This window comes from Somniosus microcephalus, chromosome 4 (assembly GCF_052327205.1).
Source record: "Somniosus microcephalus isolate GS21.2 chromosome 4, FLI_Smic_1.0, whole genome shotgun sequence".
NCBI classification, from domain to species: domain Eukaryota; kingdom Metazoa; phylum Chordata; class Chondrichthyes; order Squaliformes; family Somniosidae; genus Somniosus; species Somniosus microcephalus.
Genome location: NC_140990.1, coordinates 77828668 through 77852203, shown reverse-complemented (window position 1 = coordinate 77852203; position 23536 = coordinate 77828668). Strand labels below are relative to the sequence as shown.

Sequence of the window (23536 nt, the reverse complement as noted above, 5' to 3'; positions counted from 1 at the left end):
TGGGCTGAGCAAGGGGCCGGAGTTGGAGACGTGCAGAGATCTGGGCTGAGCAAGGGGCCGGAGTTGGAGGTGTGCAGAGATCTGGGCTGAGCAAGGGGCCGGAGTTGGAGGTGTGCAGAGATCTGGGCTGAGCGAGAGACCGGAGTTGGAGGTGTGCAGAGATCTGGGCTGAGCAAGGGGCCGGAGTTGGAGGTGTGCAGAGATCTGGGCTGAGCGAGAGGCCGGAGTTGGAGGTGTGCAGAGATCTGGGCTGGGCAAGGGGCCGGAGTTGGAGACGTGCAGAGATCTGGGCTGAGCAAGGGGCCGGAGTTGGAGGTGTGCAGAGATCTGGGCTGAGCAAGAGGCCGGAGTTGGAGGAGTGCAGAGATCTGGGCTGAGCAAGGGGCCGGAGTTGGAGGTGTGCGGAGACCTGGGCTGAGCAAGGGGCCGGAGTTGGAGGTGTGCAGAGATCTGGGCTGAGCAAGAGGCTGGAGTTGGAGGAGTGCAGAGATCTGGGCTGAGCAAGAGGCCGGAGTTGGAGACGTGCAGAGATCGGGGCTGAGCAAGAGGCTGGAGTTGGAGACGTGCAGAGATCGGGGCTGAGCAAGAGGCTGGAGTTGGAGACGTGCAGAGATCTGGGCTGAGCAAGAGGCCGGAGTTGGAGGAGTGCAGAGATCTGGGCTGAGCAAGGGGCCGGAGTTGGAGGAGTGCAGAGATCGGGGCTGAGCAAGAGGCCGGAGTTGGAGACGTGCAGAGATCTGGGCTGAGCAAGAGGCTGGAGTTGGAGGAGTGCAGAGATCTGGGCTGAGGAAGGGGCCGGAGTTGGAGGTGTGCAGAGATCGGGGCTGAGCAAGAGGCCGGAGTTGGAGACGTGCAGAGATCTGGGCTGAGCAAGAGGCCGGAGTTGGAGGAGTGCAGAGATCTGGGCTGAGGAAGGGGCCGGAGTTGGAGGTGTGCATAGATCGGGGCTGGACAAGGGGCCGGAGTTGGAGGTGTGCAGAGATCGGGGCTGAGCAAGGGGCCGGAGTTGGAGGAGCGCAGAGATCTGGGCTGAGCAAGGGGCCGGAGTTGGAGGTGTGCAGAGATCTGGGCTGGGCAAGGGGCCGGAGTTGGAGGTGTGCAGAGACCTGGGCTGAGGAAGGGGCCGGAGTTGGAGGTGTGCAGAGATCTGGGCTGAGCAAGGGGCCGGAGTTGGAGGTGTGCAGAGATCTGGGCTGAGCAAGGGGCCGGAGTTGGAGACGTGCAGAGATCTGGGCTGAGCAAGAGGCCGGAGTTGGAGGAGTGCAGAGATCGAGGCTGAGCAAGGGGCCGGAGTTGGAGGTGTGCAGAGATCTGGGCTGAGCAAGAGGCCGGAGTTGGAGGAGTGCAGAGATCGAGGCTGAGCAAGGGGCCGGAGTTGGAGGTGTGCAGAGATCTGGGCTGAGCAAGAGGCCGGAGTTGGAGGTGTGCAGAGATCTGGGCTGAGCAAGAGGCCGGAGTTGGAGGAGTGCAGAGATCTCTGTTGTAGGGATGGAGGAGGCTGCAGGGACAAGGAGGGGCGAGGCCATGGAGGGATTTATCAACAAGAATTTGAATTTTGAAATCGAGACGTTGCTGGAGCAGGAGCCAGTGTTTGTCAGCGAGCACAGGGGTGATGGGTGAATGGTCTTGGTGCGAGTCAGGATACAGAGCAACAGAGTTTGAGAGGAGCTGAAGTTTACAAAAGGTACAAGGTGGGAGACCGGCCAGGAATAGTCGAGTCTGGAGCTAACAAAGGGCATGGATTGTTTCAGCAGCAACTGAGCTGAGGCAGGAGCGGAGACAGTCGATATTACGGAGGTTGAAGTAGGCAGTCTTCATGATGTAGAGGATAGGAGGTCGAAAGCTCAATTCGTGATCAGTTATGACACCAAGGTTGTGAATAGACTTGGTCAGCCTTAGACAGTTGCCGGGGAGAGAGATTGAATCAGTGGAAAGGGAACGGAGTTTGTGGCGTAAATATTAGAAGCAAGTCAGGATTTGAAACTTTTCTCGGCCATTGTTCACCGTCAAGCATGATTTTCATTAACTGAGTTTTAATTTCTACACACACCTCTACTGAAGCTGTGAATTAATTCTTGCAACATGTTACTGAATAGTTAAATGGTATTGTGAAGTTGTTTTATGACTATATACAGCTAACACTGAGAACCACTTTCTGTCTATTCTAACTGAAGATCTTCAACAGAAACACAAGGAAAAACTGCGGGAACAAACTGAAACACTGAGAGTGAACACAATCCTATTGAAGGAGAAGGTTAAGATTTTCCAGTTGGATGATCGCTATACTGAGCTAACGGTCATTTCTACTGTTCGAGATCGGAAACTTGTAGAACATGAGCTGCTGGCAAGAGGCCGAGACCATGAAAAGTGGAGAGAGAAACATCTCCGGAGAGAACTGGGGAAAATCCGAGCTGATCCATTGTTCCAGAGCAGTCGTTCCCAGAGAAATTCCAATTCTGGGAGTTCAGCAGCAGTGAGCGGAGTCCCGGGGATTGGAAAGACAACAATGGTGCAAAAGATTGTTTATGACTGGGCCACTGGGAAAATATACCAACACTTTCAATTTGTGTTCAGTTTTAAATTTCGGGATTTAAACACTATTAACTGTGGAATAAACCTGAGGAATCTGATACTGGATCAGTATCCTTACTTTGGGAATATTCTGGGAGAGGCCTGGAAGAACCCAGAGGGATTGCTGTTCATATTCGATGGTTTGGATGAATTCAAGGAGTGTATTGATTTTGCTGACAATCGGAGAAATACAGAACCTCAGCACATGTGCACAGACCCCGAAGACTGGTGTGAAGTGTCTGACATTGTGTACAGTTTAATAAAGCACAAGCTGCTCCCAGGATGTTCAGTGCTCGTGACCAGCCGCCCCACTGCATTACATTTATTGGAAAAGGCTGAGATCTGTGTCTGGGCTGAAATCCTGGGATTTGTTGGTGAAGAACGGAAGGAATATTTCAACAGGTTTTTTGAAGATCAGGTGGTGGCAGCGGCTGTTTTCAAACATGTGGAGGAGAACGAGATCCTGTACACCATGAGCTACAACCCTTCCTACTGTTGGATCCTCGGTCTGCCACTGGGCCCCTTCTTTACACAAAGAGACAGGAACCAGCAGCGAGTTCCCAAGATCATCACCCAACTATATTCCTACTATATTTACAACATTCTGAAAAACCATGGCCGAGATGTTGAAAGCCCCCGTGATGTGTTACTGAAGCTTGGTGAGATGGCCTTCACAGGAGTCTCCGAGAAGAAGATTGTGTTTAGAAATGGAGATTTGATCAAGTACAATCTGCAACTTTCCCCATTCCTGTCTGGGTTCATGATGGAACTTTTGGAGAGAGATGATTCTGCCCAGAGCATGGTGTACACATTCCCGCACCTCACCATCCAAGAGTTTGTAGCCGCACTCGCACAATTCCTGACTCCAGATCCCGGGGACATCCAGAAACTCCTCCGTGAAGCCCACAGCAAGAATGATGGGCGATTTGAGATATTTCTCCGTTTTGTTGCTGGTCTCTCCTCCCCAAGGGCCATTTGGCCCCTGGAGGAGTTTCTGGGTAAATTTCTTCATCAGACAATCTGCCGAGTGATTGACTGGCTGAAGGAGGAGGTTGAAGGACAGATAAAAAACGCAGGGACTAAAACTGGTAAAAGGGAGCTCCTGAACATATTGCACTACCTGTTTGAATCTCAGAATAATGTATTGGCTCGGGCCACGGTGGGCTGCGTGGAAACACTTGCTTTTAGTGGATTGGTATTGAGCCCAATTGACTGTGTGGTGCTGTCTCATGTCATTGGACTCTGTGATACAATAAATCACCTCGATCTGGAGACCTGCTACATTCAGTGTGAAGGACTCCAGCGGCTGGGACCCCAACTGCACAAATGCCGGGTGTTGAGGTAACTGTTTATTTGTCTGTAACTGTTGGGCGAATTAGGGATGGGCAATAAATGCTGGGCCATCCAGCGACGCCCAGATCCCATGAAGGAATAAAAACAAAAGTGAGAGGCTCCCCTCCTCTAGGAGTACAGGGACATTTCAAACTTGTAACGAGACAGATTGAAATCTCCTTGTTAAATAAAATCCTGTGGGAATGGATTTTACAGGAGCAGTCAGTGCCATTTCACAATACAACTCACCCGAGATATTATACAGATTAATATAATGCACAGAGTATAAAGTACAGGGACTCACCGCTTTATCATTTAATTCAGGGAAAATCGCCCCATTCCCATAAAATCTGGGATTTAAGGAGCAGCAGAGTTGAGCCATATTTCCCCAAACATGACGGGGCCGGTCACTGAGCTCCAGGAGGGTAATTCTGATCATCAGCGAATGAGACCGGACTGAGGGCCATTTAAAGGCTTCACACAGACAGCACTTGATTTAATAAATGCACTTATTGACAGTCCCTAAATATACAGGGAGTTGGACAGAGTGAGATTCATTGTCAGTGACTGGAAAATCTGGTTAATAATTTCGTGACTTTTTCAATACTTCCTGTAATATCCGAGAGAGAGAAAATGGTATCAGATCCAGGGTTTGATTCAGTTTGTTTCTCAGACTCTATCTATTTGTGTTTAGACTGAGTCACAATAATCTGGGAGATTCAGGAGTGATGCTATTGTCTGCGGCTCTGAGGAACGGGGACTGTAAAATACAGGAACTGCGGTAAGTACCAGACTGAGATTGTGTTTATAATAGCTGGGTGTCTAACACTGAACATTATTATTAGAATCAGTAATAGTGTTATTAATAAACACTGAACATTATTAGAATCAGTAATAGTGTTCTTAATAAACACTGAACATTATTAGAATCAGTAATAGTGTTATTAATAAACACTGAACATTATTAGAATCAGTAATAGTGTTATTAATAAACACTGAACATTAGTATTAGAATCAGTAATAGTGTTATTAATAAACACTGAACATTATTAGAATCAGTAATAGTGTTATTAATAAACACTGAACATTAGTATTAGAATCAGTAATAGTGCTCTTAATAAACACTGAACATTATTATTAGAATCAATAATAGTGTTATTAATAAACACTGAACATTATTAGAATCAGTAATAGTGTTATTAATAAACACTGAACATTATTATTAGAATCAGTAATAGTGTTATTAATAAACACTGAACATTATTAGAATCAGTAATAGTGTTATTAATAAACACAACATTATTAGAATCAGTAATAGTGTTATTAATAAACAGTGAACATCAGTATCAGTAATAGTGTTATTAATAAACAGTGAACATCAGTATCAGTAATAGTGTTCTTAATAAGCACTGAACATTATTATTGGAATCAGTAATAGTGTTATTAATAAACACTGAACATTATTATTGGAATCAGTAATAGTGTTATTAATAAGCACTGAACATTATTATTGGAATCAGTAATAGTGTTATTAATAAGCACTGAACATTATTATTGGAATCAGTAATAGTGTTATTAATAAACAGTGAACATCAGTATCAGTAATAGTGTTCTTAATAAACACTACATTATTAGAATCAGTAATAGTGTTATTAATAAACAGTGAACATCAGTATCAGTAATAGTGTTCTTAATAAACACTGAACATTATTGGAATCAGTAATAGTGTTATTAATAAACACTGAACATTATTAGAATCAGTAAGTGTTATTAATAAACAGTGAACATTAGTATCAGTAATAGTGTTCTTAATAAACACTGAACATTAGTATCAGTAATAGTGTTCTTAATAAACACTGAACATTAGTATCAGTAATAGTGTTATTAATAAACACTGAACATTATTATTAGTATCAGTAATAGTGTTCTTAATAAACACTGAACATTAGTATCAGTAATAGTGTTCTTAATAAACACTGAACGTTATTATTAGAATCAGTAATAGTGTTCTTAATAAACACTGAACATTAGTAACAGTAATAGTGTTGTTAATAAACACTGAACATTAGTATCAGTAATAGTGTTATTAATAAACACTGAACATTAGTATCAGTAATAGTGTTATTAATAAACACTGAACATTATTAGAATCAGTAATAGTGTTATTAATAAGCACTGAACATTATTAGAATCAGTAATAGTGTTATTAATAAACACTGAACATTATTATTAGAATCAGTAATAGTGTTATTAATAAACACTGAACATTAGTATCAGTAATAGTGTTATTAATAAACACTGAACATTATCAGTAATAGTGTTATTAATAAACACTGAACATTATCATTAGTATCAGTAATAGTGTTGTTAATAAACACTGAACATTAGTATCAGTAATAGTGTTACTAATAATAATGTTCAGTGTTTATTAATATCAGTAATAGTGTTATTAATAAGCACTGAACATTATTAGAATCAGTAATAGTGTTCTTAATAAACACTGAACATTATTAGAATCAGTAATAGTGTTATTAATAAACACTGAACATTATTAGTATCAGTAATAGTGTTCTTAATAAACACTGAACATTATTAGAATCAGTAATAGTGTTATTAATAAACACTGAACATTATTAGAATCAGTAATAGTGTTATTAATAAACATTGAACATTATTAGAATCAGTAATAGTGTTCTTAATAAACACTGAACATTAGTATCAGTAATAGTGTTATTAATAAGCACTGAACATTAGTATCAGTAATAGTGTTATTAATAAACACTGAACATTAGTATCAGTAATAGTGTTATTAATAAACACTGAACATTATCAGTAATAGTGTTGTTAATAAACACTGAACATTAGTATCAGTAATAGTGTTATTAATAAGCACTGAACATTATTAGAATCAGTAATAGTGTTCTTAATAAACACTGAACATTATTAGAATCAGTAATAGTGTTATTAATAAACACTGAACATTATTAGTATCAGTAATAGTGTTCTTAATAAACACTGAACATTATCAGTAATAGTGTTATTAATAAGCACTGAACATTATTAGAATCAGTAATAGTGTTATTAATAAACACAACATTATTAGAATCAGTAATAGTGTTATTAATAAACAGTGAACATCAGTATCAGTAATAGTGTTATTAATAAACAGTGAACATCAGTATCAGTAATAGTGTTCTTAATAAGCACTGAACATTATTATTGGAATCAGTAATAGTGTTATTAATAAACACTGAACATTATTATTGGAATCAGTAATAGTGTTATTAATAAGCACTGAACATTATTATTGGAATCAGTAATAGTGTTATTAACAAGCACTGAACATTATTATTGGAATCAGTAATAGTGTTATTAATAAACACTGAACATTATTAGAATCAGTAATAGTGTTATTAATAAACAGTGAACATCAGTATCAGTAATAGTGTTCTTAATAAACACTACATTATTAGAATCAGTAATAGTGTTATTAATAAACAGTGAACATCAGTATCAGTAATAGTGTTCTTAATAAACACTGAACATTATTGGAATCAGTAATAGTGTTATTAATAAACACTGAACATTATTAGAATCAGTAAGTGTTATTAATAAACAGTGAACATTAGTATCAGTAATAGTGTTCTTAATAAACACTGAACATTAGTATCAGTAATAGTGTTCTTAATAAACACTGAACATTAGTATCAGTAATAGTGTTATTAATAAACACTGAACATTATTATTAGTATCAGTAATAGTGTTCTTAATAAACACTGAACATTAGTATCAGTAATAGTGTTCTTAATAAACACTGAACGTTATTATTAGAATCAGTAATAGTGTTCTTAATAAACACTGAACATTAGTAACAGTAATAGTGTTGTTAATAAACACTGAACATTAGTATCAGTAATAGTGTTATTAATAAACACTGAACATTAGTATCAGTAATAGTGTTATTAATAAACACTGAACATTATTAGAATCAGTAATAGTGTTATTAATAAGCACTGAACATTATTAGAATCAGTAATAGTGTTATTAATAAACACTGAACATTATTATTAGTATCAGTAATAGTGTTATTAATAAACACTGAACATTATCAGTAATAGTGTTATTAATAAACACTGAACATTATCATTAGTATCAGTAATAGTGTTGTTAATAAACACTGAACATTAGTATCAGTAATAGTGTTACTAATAATAATGTTCAGTGTTTATTAATATCAGTAATAGTGTTATTAATAAGCACTGAACATTATTAGAATCAGTAATAGTGTTCTTAATAAACACTGAACATTATTAGAATCAGTAATAGTGTTATTAATAAACACTGAACATTATTAGTATCAGTAATAGTGTTCTTAATAAACACTGAACATTATTAGAATCAGTAATAGTGTTATTAATAAACACTGAACATTATTAGAATCAGTAATAGTGTTATTAATAAACATTGAACATTATTAGAATCAGTAATAGTGTTCTTAATAAACACTGAACATTAGTATCAGTAATAGTGTTATTAATAAACACTGAACATTATCAGTAATAGTGTTGTTAATAAACACTGAACATTAGTATCAGTAATAGTGTTATTAATAAGCACTGAACATTATTAGAATCAGTAATAGTGTTCTTAATAAACACTGAACATTATTAGAATCAGTAATAGTGTTATTAATAAACACTGAACATTATTAGTATCAGTAATAGTGTTCTTAATAAACACTGAACATTATCAGTAATAGTGTTATTAATAAGCACTGAACATTATTAGAATCAGTAATAGTGTTCTTAATAAACACTGAACATTATTAGAATCAGTAATAGTGTTCTTAATAAACACTGAACATTATTAGAATCAGTAATAGTGTTATTAATAAACACTGAACATTATTAGTATCAGTAATAGTGTTATTAATAAACACTGAACATTATTAGAATCAGTAATAGTGTTATTAATAAACACTGAACATTATTAGAATCAGTAATAGTGTTCTTAATAAACACTGAACATTATTAGAATCAGTAATAGTGTTCTTAATAAACACTGAACATTATTAGAATCAGTAATAGTGTTATTAATAAACACTGAACATTATTAGTATCAGTAATAGTGTTCTTAATAAACACTGAACATTATTAGAATCAGTAATAGTGTTATTAATAAACACTGAACATTATTAGAATCAGTAATAGTGTTATTAATAAACACTGAACATTAGTATCAGTAATAGTGTTATTAATAAACACTGAACATTAGTATCAGTAATAGTGTTATTAATAAGCACTGAACATTATTAGAATCAGTAATAGTGTTCTTAATAAACACTGAACATTATTAGTATCAGTAATAGTGTTCTTAATAAACACTGAACATTATTAGAATCAGTAATAGTGTTATTAATAAACACTGAACATTATTAGAATCAGTAATAGTGTTATTAATAAACACTGAACATTATTAGAATCAGTAATAGTGTTATTAATAAACACTGAACATTATTAGAATCAGTAATAGTGTTATTAATAAACACTGAACATTAGTATCAGTAATAGTGTTATTAATAAACACTGAACATTATTAGTATCAGTAATAGTGTTATTAATAAACACTGAACATTAGTATTAGCATCAGTGATAGTGTTACTAATAATAATGTTCAGTGTTTATTAATATCAGTAATAGTTTTATTAATCAACACTGAACATTATTAGTATCAGTAATAGTGTTACTAATAATAATCAGTGTTTATTAATATCAGTAATAGTATTATTAATAAACACTGAACATTATTAGAATCAGTAATAGTGTTATTAATAAAAACTGAACATTATTCAGCAAATATTAAAACTGAAGTCAATGGGAATCGGGGGGGAATCTCTCCATTGGCTGGAGTCATACCTAACACAAAGGAAGATGGTTGTGGTGGTTGCAGGTCAATCATCACAGCCCCAGGACATCGCTGCAGGAGTTCCCCAGGGCAGTGTCCTAGGCCCAACCATCTTCAGCTGCTTCATCAATTACTTTCCCGCCATCATAAGGTCAGAAATAAGGATGTTCGCTGATGACTGCACAGTGTTCAGCGCCATTAGCAACTCCTCAGATAATGAAACAGTCCATGCCCACATGCAGCAAGACCTGGACGACATTCATGCTTGGGCTGATAAGTGGCAGGTAACATTCACGTCGAACAAGTGCCAGGCAATGACCATCTCCAACAAGCGAGAGTCCAACCACCGTCCCTTGTCATTCAATGGCATTACCATCGCCGAATCCCCCACTATCAACATCCTGGGGGGGTCACCATTGACCAGAAACTTAACTGGACCAGACACATAAATATTGTGACTACAAGAGCAGGTGAGAGACTAGGTATTCTGCAGTGAGTGTCTCACCTACTGACTCCCCAAAGCCTTTCCACCATCTACAAGGCACAAGTCAGGAATATGATAGAATACTCTCCACTTGCCTGGATGAGTGCGGCTCCAACAACACTCAAGAAGCTCGACACCATCCAAGACAAAGCAGCCCGCTGGATTGGCACCCCATCTACCACCTTAAACATTCACTCCCTCCACCACCGGCGTACCGTGGCTGCAGTGTGTACCATCTACAAGATGGACTGCAGCAACTCACCAAGGCTTCTTCGGCAGCACCTCCCAAACCCACGACCTCTTCCCATGCACCTGCTGTCCTTGTCCTTCTCGGTGGAACACCACCACCTCCAAGTTTCCCGCCAAGTCACACACCATCCTGACTTGGAAATATATCGCTGTTCCTTCATCGTCGCTGGGTCAAAATCCTGGAACTCCCTACCTAACAGCACTGTGGGAGCACCTTCACCACACGGACTGCAGCGGTTCAAGAAGGTGGCTCACCACCACCTTCTCAAGGGCAACTCGGGATGGGCAATAAATGCAGGGCTTGCCAGAGATGCCCAGATCACATGAACGAATTTTTTTTTTAAATGTACAGGCCTAGAAATTCAGTTAAGGCCTGCCAGCAGGCTAACGCCCAAAAGTTAGCGCTGCGCGCGGAGCCAGTTGCGCCCGCCAGAAATTCACTTTTAGCGCCCCAAGTCGGAACCGGGCGCTGTTCCAGGGTGTGCCCGCCTCCGCTTGGGGCGCTGAAAGTGAATTTCAGCGCTCCAGCTGCCGCTGCGCCACCCGATGCGGTGCGGCAGGCTGGGGTACTGCAGGCCTCCTCCTTCTCTTAAGGAGGAGCTGCCTGCAGCCGTGAGATCGCCGCTGGATTCTGCCGGCAAATGAGCCGGCACCACGGAGAAGTGCCGGGCTCGCGGGAATCAGCCAGCAATGCCGCGGGGGGGGGTGGTGTAGGAGGCCGGGGAGGGAGGTGCGGGCAGGCAGCCGCCGAAAAAGCGGCCGGCCGCACCTCCACCTTAAAGCGCCCCAGTAGCGCAGCAGCACGGCCCCGTTTTTCAATCGGTGTTTGCGGCCGCTGCAGAAGAGGCGGCCGCAACTAAATATGGGGTTTGGGGTGGAACCGGGGCACTGCGCACACCGATGACGTCATCGGTGTCGGCGCAGCGCTACCGGCTACCGCTGCCATTACCGCAGCGCTGAATATCAGCGCACCCTCTTACACTGGCGCAGAAACCCTCTTTGGGCGAAAAGTGGGCGCAAAGCCTACTGAATTTCTAGGCCATAGTGTTTAAAACTATTACTGACATTTATAATGTACAGTGTTTATTATTAGTACCAGTGTTAGTAAGTAATACACTCAACACTATTACTGATACTAATAATAAATGTAATTCATAAATACTGACACTTCTTGGTATCAGTAATAGTGTTATTAATAAACACTGAATCCTGTTATTCTTTTCCACCTCTCTTTCTCTGTCTCCCTTGTCACCTTTGTCGCTGATCTCCAGGTTGGATGATGTCGGTCTCACACATTCTTGTGCTGAGGATCTCGGCTCCGCTCTCAGTACAATCCAGTCACTGACGATTCTGGCCCTGAGTAATAATAAACTGGGAGATTCAGGAGTGATAAAGCTGACTATGGCTCTGATCAACCCGGAATGTAAAATACAGGAACTGTGGTAAGTACCAGACTGTGAGATTGTGTTAATAATTGAATGTGTAACACTGAATATTATTATTAGTATCAGGAAGTGTTATTAATAAACACTGAACATTATTAGTATCAGTGTTATTAATAAACACTGAACATTAGTATCGGTAATAGTGTTATTAATAAACACTGAACATTAGTATCGGTAATAGTGTTATTAATAAACACTGAACATTAGTATCAGTAATAGTGTTATTAATAAACACTGAACATTAGTATCGGTAATAGTGTTATTAATAAACACTGAACATTAGTATCAGTAATAGTGTTATTAATAAACACTGACTAATGTTCAGTGTTTATTAATAACACTATTACTGATACTAATGTTCAGTGTTTATTAATAACACTATTACTGATACTAATAATGTTCAGTGATTATAAATAACACTATTACTGATACTAATGTTCAGTGTTTATTAATAACACTCTTACTATCAGTAATAGTGTTATTTATAAACACTGAACATTATTAGTATCATTAATTGTGTTATTAATAAACACTGTACACTGATCATAGCATGGTTGAATTTCAAATTCAGTTGGAGGGTGAGAAAGTTGTATCTCAAACCAGTGTCCTGAGCTTAAACAAAGGCAATTACAATGGCATGAGGGCAGAACTGGCTAAAGTGGACTGGAAAAATAAATTAAACGGTAAGACAGTTGAAATGCAGTGGTAGACATTTAAGGAAATATTTCATAACTCAACAAAAATATATTTTATTGAGAAAGAAAGGTTTTCAGAGAAGGGAGCACCACCCGTGGCTAAATAAGGAACTAAAGGATGGTATCAAATTGAAAACGAAGGCATACAATGTTGCCAAGATTAGTGGGAGACCAGAGGATTGGGAAATTTTTTAAAATCAGCAAAGGATGACTAAGAAAATAATAAAGAGAGAGAAGATGAATTATGAGAGTAAACTGGCAATAAACATTAAAACAGATAGTCAAAGCTTCTACAGGTATATAAAAAGGAAGAGAGTAGCTAAAGTAAACGTTGGTCCCTTAGAGGATGAGACTGGGGAATTAATAATGGGGAAATGGCAGAGACTCTGAACAAATATTTTGTATCTGTCTTCATGGTAGAAGACACTAACAACATCCCAATAATGGATAATCAAGGGGCCACAGGGAGGGGGGAACTAAATACAATCACTATCACTAAGAAAAAAATACTTGGTAAAATAATGGGACTAAAAGACGACAAGTCCCCTGGACCAGATGGCCTGCATCCCAGGGTCTGAAAAGAAGTGGCTGCAGAGATAGTGGATGCATTGGCTGCAATATACAAAAATTCACTGGACTCTGGGGAGGTCCCAGCGGATTGGAAAACCGCAAATGTAACACCCCTATTTAAGAAAGGAGGAGATAGAAAGCAGGAAACTACAGACCAATTAGCCTAACATCGGTCATTGGGAAAATGCTGGAGTCCTTCATTAAGGAAGCAGTAGCAGGGCATTTGGAAAATCATAATGCAGTCAAGCAGAGTCAGCATAGTTTTATGAAAGGGAAATCATGGCCCAGAAATTCGGGTCGGGGGCTTCCTGCGGGTGCAAGCCCCCGACCTGCACTTACCTTGCGCGCCGGCAGTTGAGCTGTAGGGCCCCGTGGAATTCCGCTCCGGGGCCTATCCCAGCTGCCGGTGCGCTGTGCTTGCGTGTCCCAGGGGCATAGTTAGTGCGATGCGTCCCCTGGGATCATGTGAGCCATGGGCAGCCAATCGGAGGAGGGAAAAGCCCATTCATAAGATTGACAGGAAGACCTGTCTAAACTTATGAATATACGGGCCCCAAAAGAACAGTAAACCTTCAAATAAATTTTTAAAAAACATCACACTTTTTAAATAAACTATAAATTACATTAAATAACTATTTTAAACAATAATTTAAATTTTTGAAAAAAAATAATTTTATAAAAAAACGGGGCTAAAAATAAACTTACCTTGCTTTAAAGTATTTAAAAATAATAAACTTGTGGAAAAAATGTTTTATTTTTAATTAATTGACCACTTAGCTTTTAAAATGCAGGCCTTACGCCTGGTTTTTACATTTCTAAAATCTAAAGACTTACGTTTTTTTTACAGGTTTTTCTGTGAGGGTAAGTTCAAAGCGCACGCACAGACTCCCACGCGCACGCGTTCGACCTCTGAACCCCTTCGTTCAGAGGAACGGAAGTGCCGGTTTCCCGCGCATGCGCAGTGTATGCAAGAAACCGGCACTTCCATCGGGTCCACGCGAGTCCCCCGTGCGGAATCACACGTTGGGACCCGAATTTCTGGGCCCATGTTTAACAAATTTGCTGGAGTTCTTTGAGGATGTAACGAGCAGGGTGGATAAGGGTGAGCCAGTGGATGTGATGTATTTGGACTTCCAGAAGGCATTCGATAAGGTGCCACATAAAAGGTTACTGCATAAGATAAGAGCTCACGGAGTTGGGGGTAATATATTAGCACAGATAGAGAATTGGCTAACTAACAGAAAGCAGAGAGTCGGGATAAATGGGTAATTTTCCGGCTGGCAAACGGTAACTAGTGGCGTGCCACAGGGATCGGTGCTCGGGCCTCAACTATTTACAATCTACATTAATGACTTGGATGTAGCCAAGTTTGCGGATAATACAAAAATTGGTAGGAAAGCAAGTTGTGCAGAGGACTCATAGAATCTGCAAAGGAATATAGACAGGCTAAGTGAGTGGGCAAAAATTTCACAGATAGAGTATAATGTGGGAAAGTGCGAGGTTATCCACTTTGGCAGGAAAAATAAAAAAGCAAATTATTATTTAAATGTAGAGAGATTACAAAATGCTACAATTCAGAGGGACCTGGGGGTCCTTGTGCATGAAACACAAAAAGTTAGCATGCAGGTACAGCAAGTAATCAAAAGGCAAATGGAATGTTGGCCTTTATTTCAAGGGGGCTGGAGTATAAAAGCAGGGAAATCCTGCTACAACTGTACAGGGTATTGGTGAGACCACACCTGGAGTACTGCGTACAGTTTTGGTCTCCGTATTTAAGGAAGGATATACTTGCATTGGAGGCAGTTCAGAGACGATTCACTAGGTTAATTCTAGAGATGAGGGGGTTGACTTATGAAGAAAGGTTGAGCAGGTTGGGCCTATACTCATTGGAATTTAGAAGAATGAGAGGTGATCTTATTGAAACATATAAGATACTGAGGGGCTGGACAAGGTAGATGCAGAGAGGATGTTTCCCCTCGTGGGGAAATCTAGAACTCGGGGGCGCAGTTTTAGAATAAAGGGTCGCCCATTTAGAACTGAGATGGGGAGGAATTTCTTCTGTGGAATTCTCTGCCGCAGAGAACTGTGGAGGCTGGGTCATTAAATACATTTAAGGTGGAGATAGATGAATTTTTCTAAGATAAGGGAGTGAAGGGTTATGGGGAGCGGGCTAGGAAGTGGCTTTGAGTCCAAGATCAGCCATGATCTTATTGAATGGCGGAGCAGGCTGGAGGGGCCAAGTGGCCTATTCCTGCTCCTATTTCTTACGTTCTAATTATTAGTATCAGTAATAGTGTTATGAATAAACACTGAACATTATTATTAGTATCAGTAATAGTGTTATTACTGAATGACATAACTGCCAGTCTGGGCCTGCGACAGGTGGTGAGAGAACCAAAACGAGGGAAAAATCTACTTGACCTCGTTCTCACCAATCTATCTGTCGCAGATGCATCTGTCCATGACCGTATTGGTAGCAGTGACCACTGCACATTGTACAGTGAAGTCCCTGAACAATATTAGTATCAGTAATAGTGTTATTAATAAACACTGAACATAATAACTATTACTGATACTAATAATGTTCAGTGTTTATTTATTAGTATCAGTAATAGTGTTTATTAATAAACACTGAACATTAGTATCAGTAATAGTGTTACTAATGTTGAGTGTTTATTAATAACACTATTACTGATACTAATAATGTTCAGTGTTTATTAGTATCAGTAATAGTGTTATTAATAAACACTGAACATTATTAGTATCAGTAATAGTTATTAATAAATTCTGGGGGTTTACTCTGATTCCTGTTATTTCTCTCTCTGATTCCCAGGTTGGATGATGTCGGTCTCTCAGATTCTGAAACCGAGGTTCTCGTCTCCGCTCTCGGTACAATCCCGACACTAACGAGTCTGAGCCTGGAGTCAAACTCCTTCACAGACCAATCTATCCCCGCTCTCAGCCAGCTCATACTGACCTGCAAGAGTCTGGAGAGGATCTGGTGAGTGTTTGTCTTAATGTTTAATGTAATAAATACAATATAAATGGGGTCCAGTCACTATTATGGGGAATATTTGTCTGTAATTATTCTCCCTCTTAGGCAGTCCCTAGGGACCGAGGATGGCGTTTCCACTAACAATGAGTTCTCAGGTGACTGATGAGTCCAGTGCGGGACCTACAGTCTCTGTCACAGGTGGGGCAGACGGTGGTTGAAGGGACGGGTGGGTGCGGTGCTTGGGTTGACGTGCGCTCCTTGCGCTGCCTGCGCTTGATGAGGATGTCAGGAGGCTACAGTGCGATTTGGACAGGTTGGGGGAATGGGCGGATACGTGGCAGATGCACTATAATGTGGATAAATGCGAGGTTATCCACTTTGGGGGTAAAAACAGGAGGGTAGATTATTATCTAAATGGCAATAGATTGGGAGATGGGGAAGTGCAGAGGGACCTGGGTGTTCTTGTGCACCAGTCACTGAAGGAGAGCATGCAGGTGCAACAGGCGATTAAGAAGGCAAATGGTATGTTGGCCTTCATATCAAGGGGGTTCGAGTATAGGAATAGGGATACCTTACTACAGCTGTACAAGGTGCTGGTGAGACCGCATCTGGAGTATTGTGTACAGTTTTGGTCGCCCCATCTGCGGAAGGATGTTCTTGCCATGGAAAGAGTGCAGCGGCGATTCACCAGGCTGATACCTGGAATGGCGGGAATGACCTACGAGGAGAGATTGAATAGTTTGGGCTTGTACTCACTGGAGTTTAGAAGATTGAGAGGGGATCTCATCGAAACATATAAAATTATGGCAGGCCTGGACAGGCTGAATTCAGAGAGAATGTTTCCAATGGCAGGGGAGCACAGAACCAGGGGCCACAGTCTAAAAATAGCGGGCAAATCATTTAAAACAGAGATGAGGAAGAATTTCTTCACTCAAAGAGTGGTGAGCCTGTGGAATTCCCTGCCACAGAGGGCTGTGAAGGCTAATTCAATAAATATTTTCAAGAGAGAATTGGATATATTTCTGAAGGCTAAGGGGATTAAGGGTTACGGAGAAAAGGCGGGGACGGGGTACTGAACTGGTAAGATCAGCTAAGATCTCAGACGAAGATCAGCCATGATCTCATTGAATGGCGGAGCAGGCTCGAAGGGCCGAATGGCCTACTCCTGTTCCTATCTCTATGTTTCTATGTTTTTCCGCTTGCTCCTGGCGAAGAGACTCAAGGTGTTCGGCGCCTTCCCGGATGCTTCTCCTCCACTTTGTGCAGTCTTGGGCCAGGGATTCCCAGGTGTCGGTGGGGGTGTTGCACTTTTTCAAGGAGGCTTTGAGGGTGTCCTTGAAGCGTTTCCTCTGCCCACCTGGGGCTCTCTTGCCGTGCCGGAGCTCCGAGTGGAGCGCTTGCTTTGGGAGTCTCGTATCGGGCATGCGGACAATGTGACCCATCCATCGGAGCTGATCGAGTGTAGGCAAAGCTTCGATGCTGGGGATGTTGGCCTGAGCAAGAACACTGACGTTGGTGCGCCTATCCTGCCAATGGATTTGCAGGATCTTGCAGAGGCAGTGTTGCTGGTACCTCTCCAGTGCTTTGAGGTGCCTGCTGTACATAGTCCATGTCTCTGAAGCATACAGCAGGGCGGGTATCACTGCTGCTCTGTAGACCATGAGCTTAGTGCCGGGTTTGAGGTCCTGGTCTTCAAACACTCTCTTCCTCAGGCGACCGAAGGCTGCACTGGCACACTGAAGGCGGTGTTGGACTTCGTCATCGACGTCTGCCCTTGTTGACAGTAGGCTCCTGAGGTATGGAAAGTGGTCCACGTTGTCCAAAGCCTTGTCGTGGATTTTGATAATCGGGGGGCAGTACTGTGTGGCGGGGGCAGGTTGGTAGAGGACCTTTGTCTTACGGATGTAGTGTAAGGTCCATGCTCTCGTACGCTTCGGTGAAGGTGTTGACGATGGTTTAGAGTTTGACCTCCAAGTGAGCGCAGGCGCAAGCATCGTCTGCATACTGTAATTCGACGACAGAGGATGGGACGACCTTGGATCTGGACTGGAGGCGACGGAGGTTGAACTGTTTCCCGTTTGTTCTGTAGAGTAGCTCCACTGTAATTATTACTGACATATTAACCCCAGTCTCCTTGTTATTGAATCTGTTTATTTCCTGTTTAATTTTTAATCTGTTTCAGGCTGTGGGGGAATCAGTTCAGTTCAAACGGAGAGAGACACCTGAGGTCGCTGCAGGAATCCAGACACCAACTGAGCGTGACAGTGTGCGGCGTGACAGTGTGAACCTATCAGTTGATAAACATCACTGCTCTCATTATATGGACATTTGTGGCCGATCTTTCTGCCCCTCCCCTTTAAGCGGCCACGCTCCAGGTTTAAATCCTAGCGGCCCCTTTAAGGGTTTCCAGCTCCAGCCAATTGAGCGTCATCTCCCATTGTGATGTCAGAGGCCCAGCCACAGGGTCACGTGACTCAGCAGCCCTGCTTCTGCAGGATATCCGGAGCTGAATGTTCCCCAATGGGCACTGGGGACATGCACAGACAGGAAGGGCCCAGCGTGGGGCTCAGTCTGGGCTGCAGTGGGACACTGACAATACACTCAATATTCCTGAGTGTCTCTCCCATTGTGCAGGCAGAGTCTGTAACAAGTGTCCCTGAGAATTATAACTGGTACGCTTTTAGCGACACCAACACCTTGGCTGCCCGTGCTTGCAAACATCGCACCACCACACCTACGGCGTGAATATGCAGTCTCCAGAGAATACAACCGCTACACCAGCAAAGACATACCGATCCAGGCTGACTTGAACAACCTACCATCAACCCGTCTCAAATCTAGAAGGCCATTTGGACCATCGCTGTAGCCCTTCAGCGATCTCCCCTCAGCCTTGATGACCGATGGCGAAATGCTTGGAAGAACTGTGACATACGGAATGGATTCCTTATAGAGGACCCCACAGTACAACCTGAAGGATCAAACCTTCCTCGCAAACAGTGGACAACCATCAACCGCCTCAGAAACAGTCATGGTAGATGCTGCCACCTTCTCCATAGATGGAAGATTAAAGCATCCCCATCATGTGACTGTGGAGCTCCTGATCAGACCCTGGAGCCCATCATTGAGCACTGCCCTCAGAGGAAATTCACAGGCAGCCGACAAGACACCCACACTGTTACACAGGAAGCTTTGGCCTGGATATCTGACTTAGATATTGACATTTGATTTTCTTTGCTACTATCATACGAAAGAAGTAGTGGCCTGGTGTACAGTGTGTCTCTCCCAGTGTGGTGTCGGACTCTGTAACAAGTGGCCCTACAACCCTTAGATCTCTGCACTCCGTCAATTCTGCCCTCTTGCGCATCCCTGATTTTTATCACTGCACCATTGGTGGCCGTGCCTGCAGCTGCCTGGGCTCTTAGCTCTGGAATTCCCTCCCTAAACTTCTCCACCCCTCCTCCTTTTAAACGCTTCTTAAAACTTCCTCCTTTGACCATTTGGTCATCTCTCCCTGTTATGTCTTCTAGCGCTCGTAGCGCTTTGTAAAGACGACTCTGGACTCGGTAGTTTGTAATTAGAAACTACTGTTTTATTTGTTGTAATGGCTGCCTGCCTCATGGTGCGAGGTGATATTTTCCAGTGCCCTGTGCGGCGCCTGTGCACTACTTTCCCAGCATCGTAGTGCTACTACACTTGATTTGAGTGTTAGTACACTTGTACAATGTAGTCCCAACATAACTATGTAACATCCCTCTTTCCCAACAAAACTAATTACATCAGTTTTCTATTTTACAATGTTTCCATTTGAATAACGTTAACAAAATACAGAACGTGAGCTTTCTTTGCTCAATTTATATACAGATATTTGTCCATGTTGTTTTACTGTTCTGTGCGAATTATAATTGTCTTTATAATTATTCGCGATACCGCTCAGGTGGTTGTATGTTACTCCTCCATCTTGTGGACTTGGCTGTAACTATTCCTTTCTGCGGTGTTTTGGTGTGTTCTTTTCTTGTTGCCGGTGCTGTCGTGTTTGGCTCTGGAGAGTGCATGTTTGCAGTTGTTGTATTTGAGGTGTTTGTTTCTGGCGTTATATTGTTTTCCGTGTCTGGTACCGTAACTGCTGTTAATGTTGTCCGCTGTTTGACAGCTTCAGGTGAGGGTCTGATATGGATCCTGTTTCGCCTGTATTGGTTTCCAGGTTCTGTCTCTACCAAGTAAGATCTTGGAGTATCAGCTTTTCCAATAACCTTGGCTGGACTCCATGTTCTCAACAACGGATCTTGTATATGCACTGATTTCTCATTTAGCAGCTCCGGTAGTGGTTTTGCATGCTTGTTATAGTGTGTGCTCCCCGTAGCTTGTGTTTCCATCAGCTTCTGCTGAACGTCCTCTTGGTCCTGGGGAGGATATATCTTTGCTGGTAGATTTGTTTTGTATTTTCTACCGTTTAGTAGTTCTGCTGGTGATTTCGAGTCTGCTCTCAAAGGTGTCGATCTGATTGCCAACAGGGCGAGGTCTTGGTCTTCTCCCATCTCCTTGCTTTTAATGAGAGCTCTTTTGACTGTTTGGATCTGTCTTTCGATAAATCCGTGTCCCCTTGGGTAATGTGGGGATGAGGTAATTATTTTAAATCCGTATTTTCCAGCCAGTGCTCTGAATTCGCTGGAGGTGAATTGTGTCCCATTGTCGCAGATGACCTTCTCTGGGATGCCCTGTTCTGCGAATAAGTTTTTCGCAATTTTTGTGATTGTTGTGGCTCTAATGTCGTTTATCCTTCTGACAAAAGGAAATTTTGAGTAGTAGTCTGCTACTATGATGTACCACTCCTGGTTGCACAGGAACAGATCTGTTCCGACCGTGTGCCATGGTCTCGGGGGTACTTCCATTTGAATCATCTCCTCCTTCTGCTGTGTGTTTCGGTATTTCTGGCATATGCAGCATGTGGAGACCATTTGTTCTATGCTTTTGTACATGCCTATCCAGTACACAGCTGATCTGGCTCTTAGTTTACCTTTCTCCATCCCCATATGGCCTTGGTGTATTAAGCGGAGAAGTTCCGGTTGCATCGTTTTTGGTATGATGATTCTTGAGCCAGCAAGGAGAACACCGTCCTCCACCGAGATGTCGTCTCTGATTGTCCAGTACTGTCGGATTTGGTTTTGGACCTGCTGGATCTTCTCCGGCCACCCCTGTATTACCTGTTGCATGAGTAGTAGCAACTCCTCTTCTTTACCAGTCTCCTCTTGAATTTGGCTAAGCTTTGTGGGAGTAACATTTACGAGGTGGTGTATTTTTACTGTCAGGCCCTTCATCTCGTGTTTTTCGTGTGGTGACAATCGAGACAATGCATCTGCCAGTGCCATTTCTTTCCCTGGCCGGTATTTTAATTCGAAGTCGTAACTTTGGAGTCTTAACAGTAACCTTTGCAGTCTTGCTGGGGCCTTGCTTAGGTTTTTCTTGTAAATTTGTTCGAGTGGACGATGGTCACTCTCTACCTCGAATTTTCTTCCGTATAAGTAGGTGTGGAACTTTTCGCATCCGTATACTACTGCCAATAGCTCTCTTTCGATGTTTGCGTATCTTGTCTCTGCTGATGTCAATGCCTTCGATGCGAAATCTATTGGTTTTCCTTCCTGCACGAGGGCTGCCCCTCGCCCCCTGGTAGAGGCATCTACCTGTAGGGTGACAGGTTTTTTTCTATCGTAATAAGACAGGCTGGTTTCTTTACATAATAATTCCTTTAGGTGTTTGAAGTTCCTCTCATGGGATTCTGACCATTGGTATTCGGTGTCTTCTTTTAGTAATTCTCTTAGGTTCGCTGTGTAGTCTGACATGCTCGGGATGAAAGAGCTCATATACTGGACCAAGCCGAGGTAGCTTCTCAGCTCCTTCTTGTCGTTTGGAGGTTTCATCTCTGCTATCGCCTCGACCTTTTCAGGATTAGGCTTGACACCCTCCGGTGTGTAGATCATGCTAAAAAATTTGCATTTCGTACTTTTAACGATGCATTTCTCGGCGTTCAGCTTGATGCCAGCCGTTCTGGTGCGCTCCATGGCCTCGTGCAAGTGCACGTCGTGGTCTCTTTCATTTGTTCCATAAACTTGGATGTCATCAGCGATTCCAATGGCTCCTTCACAGCCTTTGTATGTTTCATCGATCTTTTGTCTTGGCTGACTTTCAACCCGAATGGCAGCCGCAGGAATTTATAAAAGTCGTCAGGTTAGTTGATTCTTCGTCCAGTTTTACGTTCCAGTAGCCGTTTCTGGCATCCAGTTTGGAGAAGACTTTGGCTCCTACCAGTGCTGGTGTGATTTCTTCTAATGTTGGTGTGGGGTAGTGGTCCCGCTTTATTGCCTGGTTTAAGTCTTTGGGGTCCAGACAGATTCTGAGCCGCCCGTTCGGCTTTTCCCGTACCACAATCGAGTTTACCCAGTCTGTGGGTTCAGTGACCTTTGCGATTATTTCTTTCTCTTCCATTTCTCTTAGTTCGGTGTATAATTTTTCTTTTAGCTCGATGGGTATTTTTCTTGAAGCGTGGATGACGGGTTTTACCTCTGGATCTATTGTTATATGGTACTTGAACTCCCCAAAGCATCCTACAGTGTCATCAAAACACTCTGGATACATGTCCATCAAATGTTTTGTGTCCATGATTTGTGGACGATTTTCCAGTGAGGTGTTGCTGTCGACTTTCAGTGATGTTTTTGTTAGTTCGTGGTTTACCGAGATTAACCCCAGCTTCTCGCAGCTGTTTAATCCCAGGATCGCCGGTCCCTCGGAGTCGGTCACATAGAACATGCAGTTGATGTTTCTGCTTTTGTGTGTTCCTTTTATATGGTTGTTCCGAGTTGTCTGATCTCGCTCCCCCCATACGCTGTCAGCGTGACGTTGTTTGCTTTTAAAACATCCTCTTTTCGGGTATCTATCTTCGTCCAAGTTTTCGGGGAAGATCCTCTGGTATAGCCTCAGTGGAAGGATGTTGCTCTGAGCTCCTGTGCCCAACTTTACTTTTAGATTGACGGTTGTGGGCTGTCCTTCGATCCTCTTTTTAATCTGGATGATAGTGTGCCATTCTTTCTTTGGGGTGCTTTCCGCTCTGGATGTTTCGTGTAAGAGAACCTTTATGGTGGTTTCAATGTTCAGAGCTTTGTCGTACCCGCAGTCTTCGTCATCTTGCTCACCCATGGTATGGATTTTGTTTTTCTTTTGTTGGTTCTGCTGTCCACCTCTGCTTTTGGTGTGTAGCCCCTCTCTTTAAGCTCTGCACATCTTTTGCCAGTGGTTTGCT

General features: G+C 42.1%; 1 protein-coding gene across 1 annotated transcript; it reads left to right on the top strand.

Moving 5' to 3' along the window:
* The first annotated feature begins 1524 nt into the window (after nucleotides 1–1524).
* Nucleotides 1525–20662, top strand: LOC147119296 (NACHT, LRR and PYD domains-containing protein 3-like). Its single transcript, XM_085984067.1, has 5 exons — nucleotides 1525–1609; nucleotides 2136–3912; nucleotides 4598–4684; nucleotides 16084–16251; nucleotides 18428–20662. The coding sequence occupies exons 1-5, from the start codon at nucleotides 1525–1527 to the stop codon at nucleotides 18528–18530; spliced, it is 2220 nt and encodes a 739-aa protein (XP_085840193.1). The 3' UTR covers nucleotides 18531–20662.
* The last annotated feature ends 2874 nt before the right edge of the window (nucleotides 20663–23536 follow it).

Bases quoted from the DNA above. Each gene is read 5' to 3' on its own strand.
- LOC147119296 (XM_085984067.1), top strand. From the start codon at position 1,525: ATGGAGGGATTTATCAACAAGAATTTGAATTTTGAAATCGAGACGTTG. The intron at 1,610-2,135 runs GTGATGGGTGAA...GACTATATACAG, and splicing joins GTTTGTCAGCGAGCACAGGG to CTAACACTGAGAACCACTTT. The intron at 4,685-16,083 runs GTAAGTACCAGA...TCTGATTCCCAG, and splicing joins TGTAAAATACAGGAACTGCG to GTTGGATGATGTCGGTCTCT.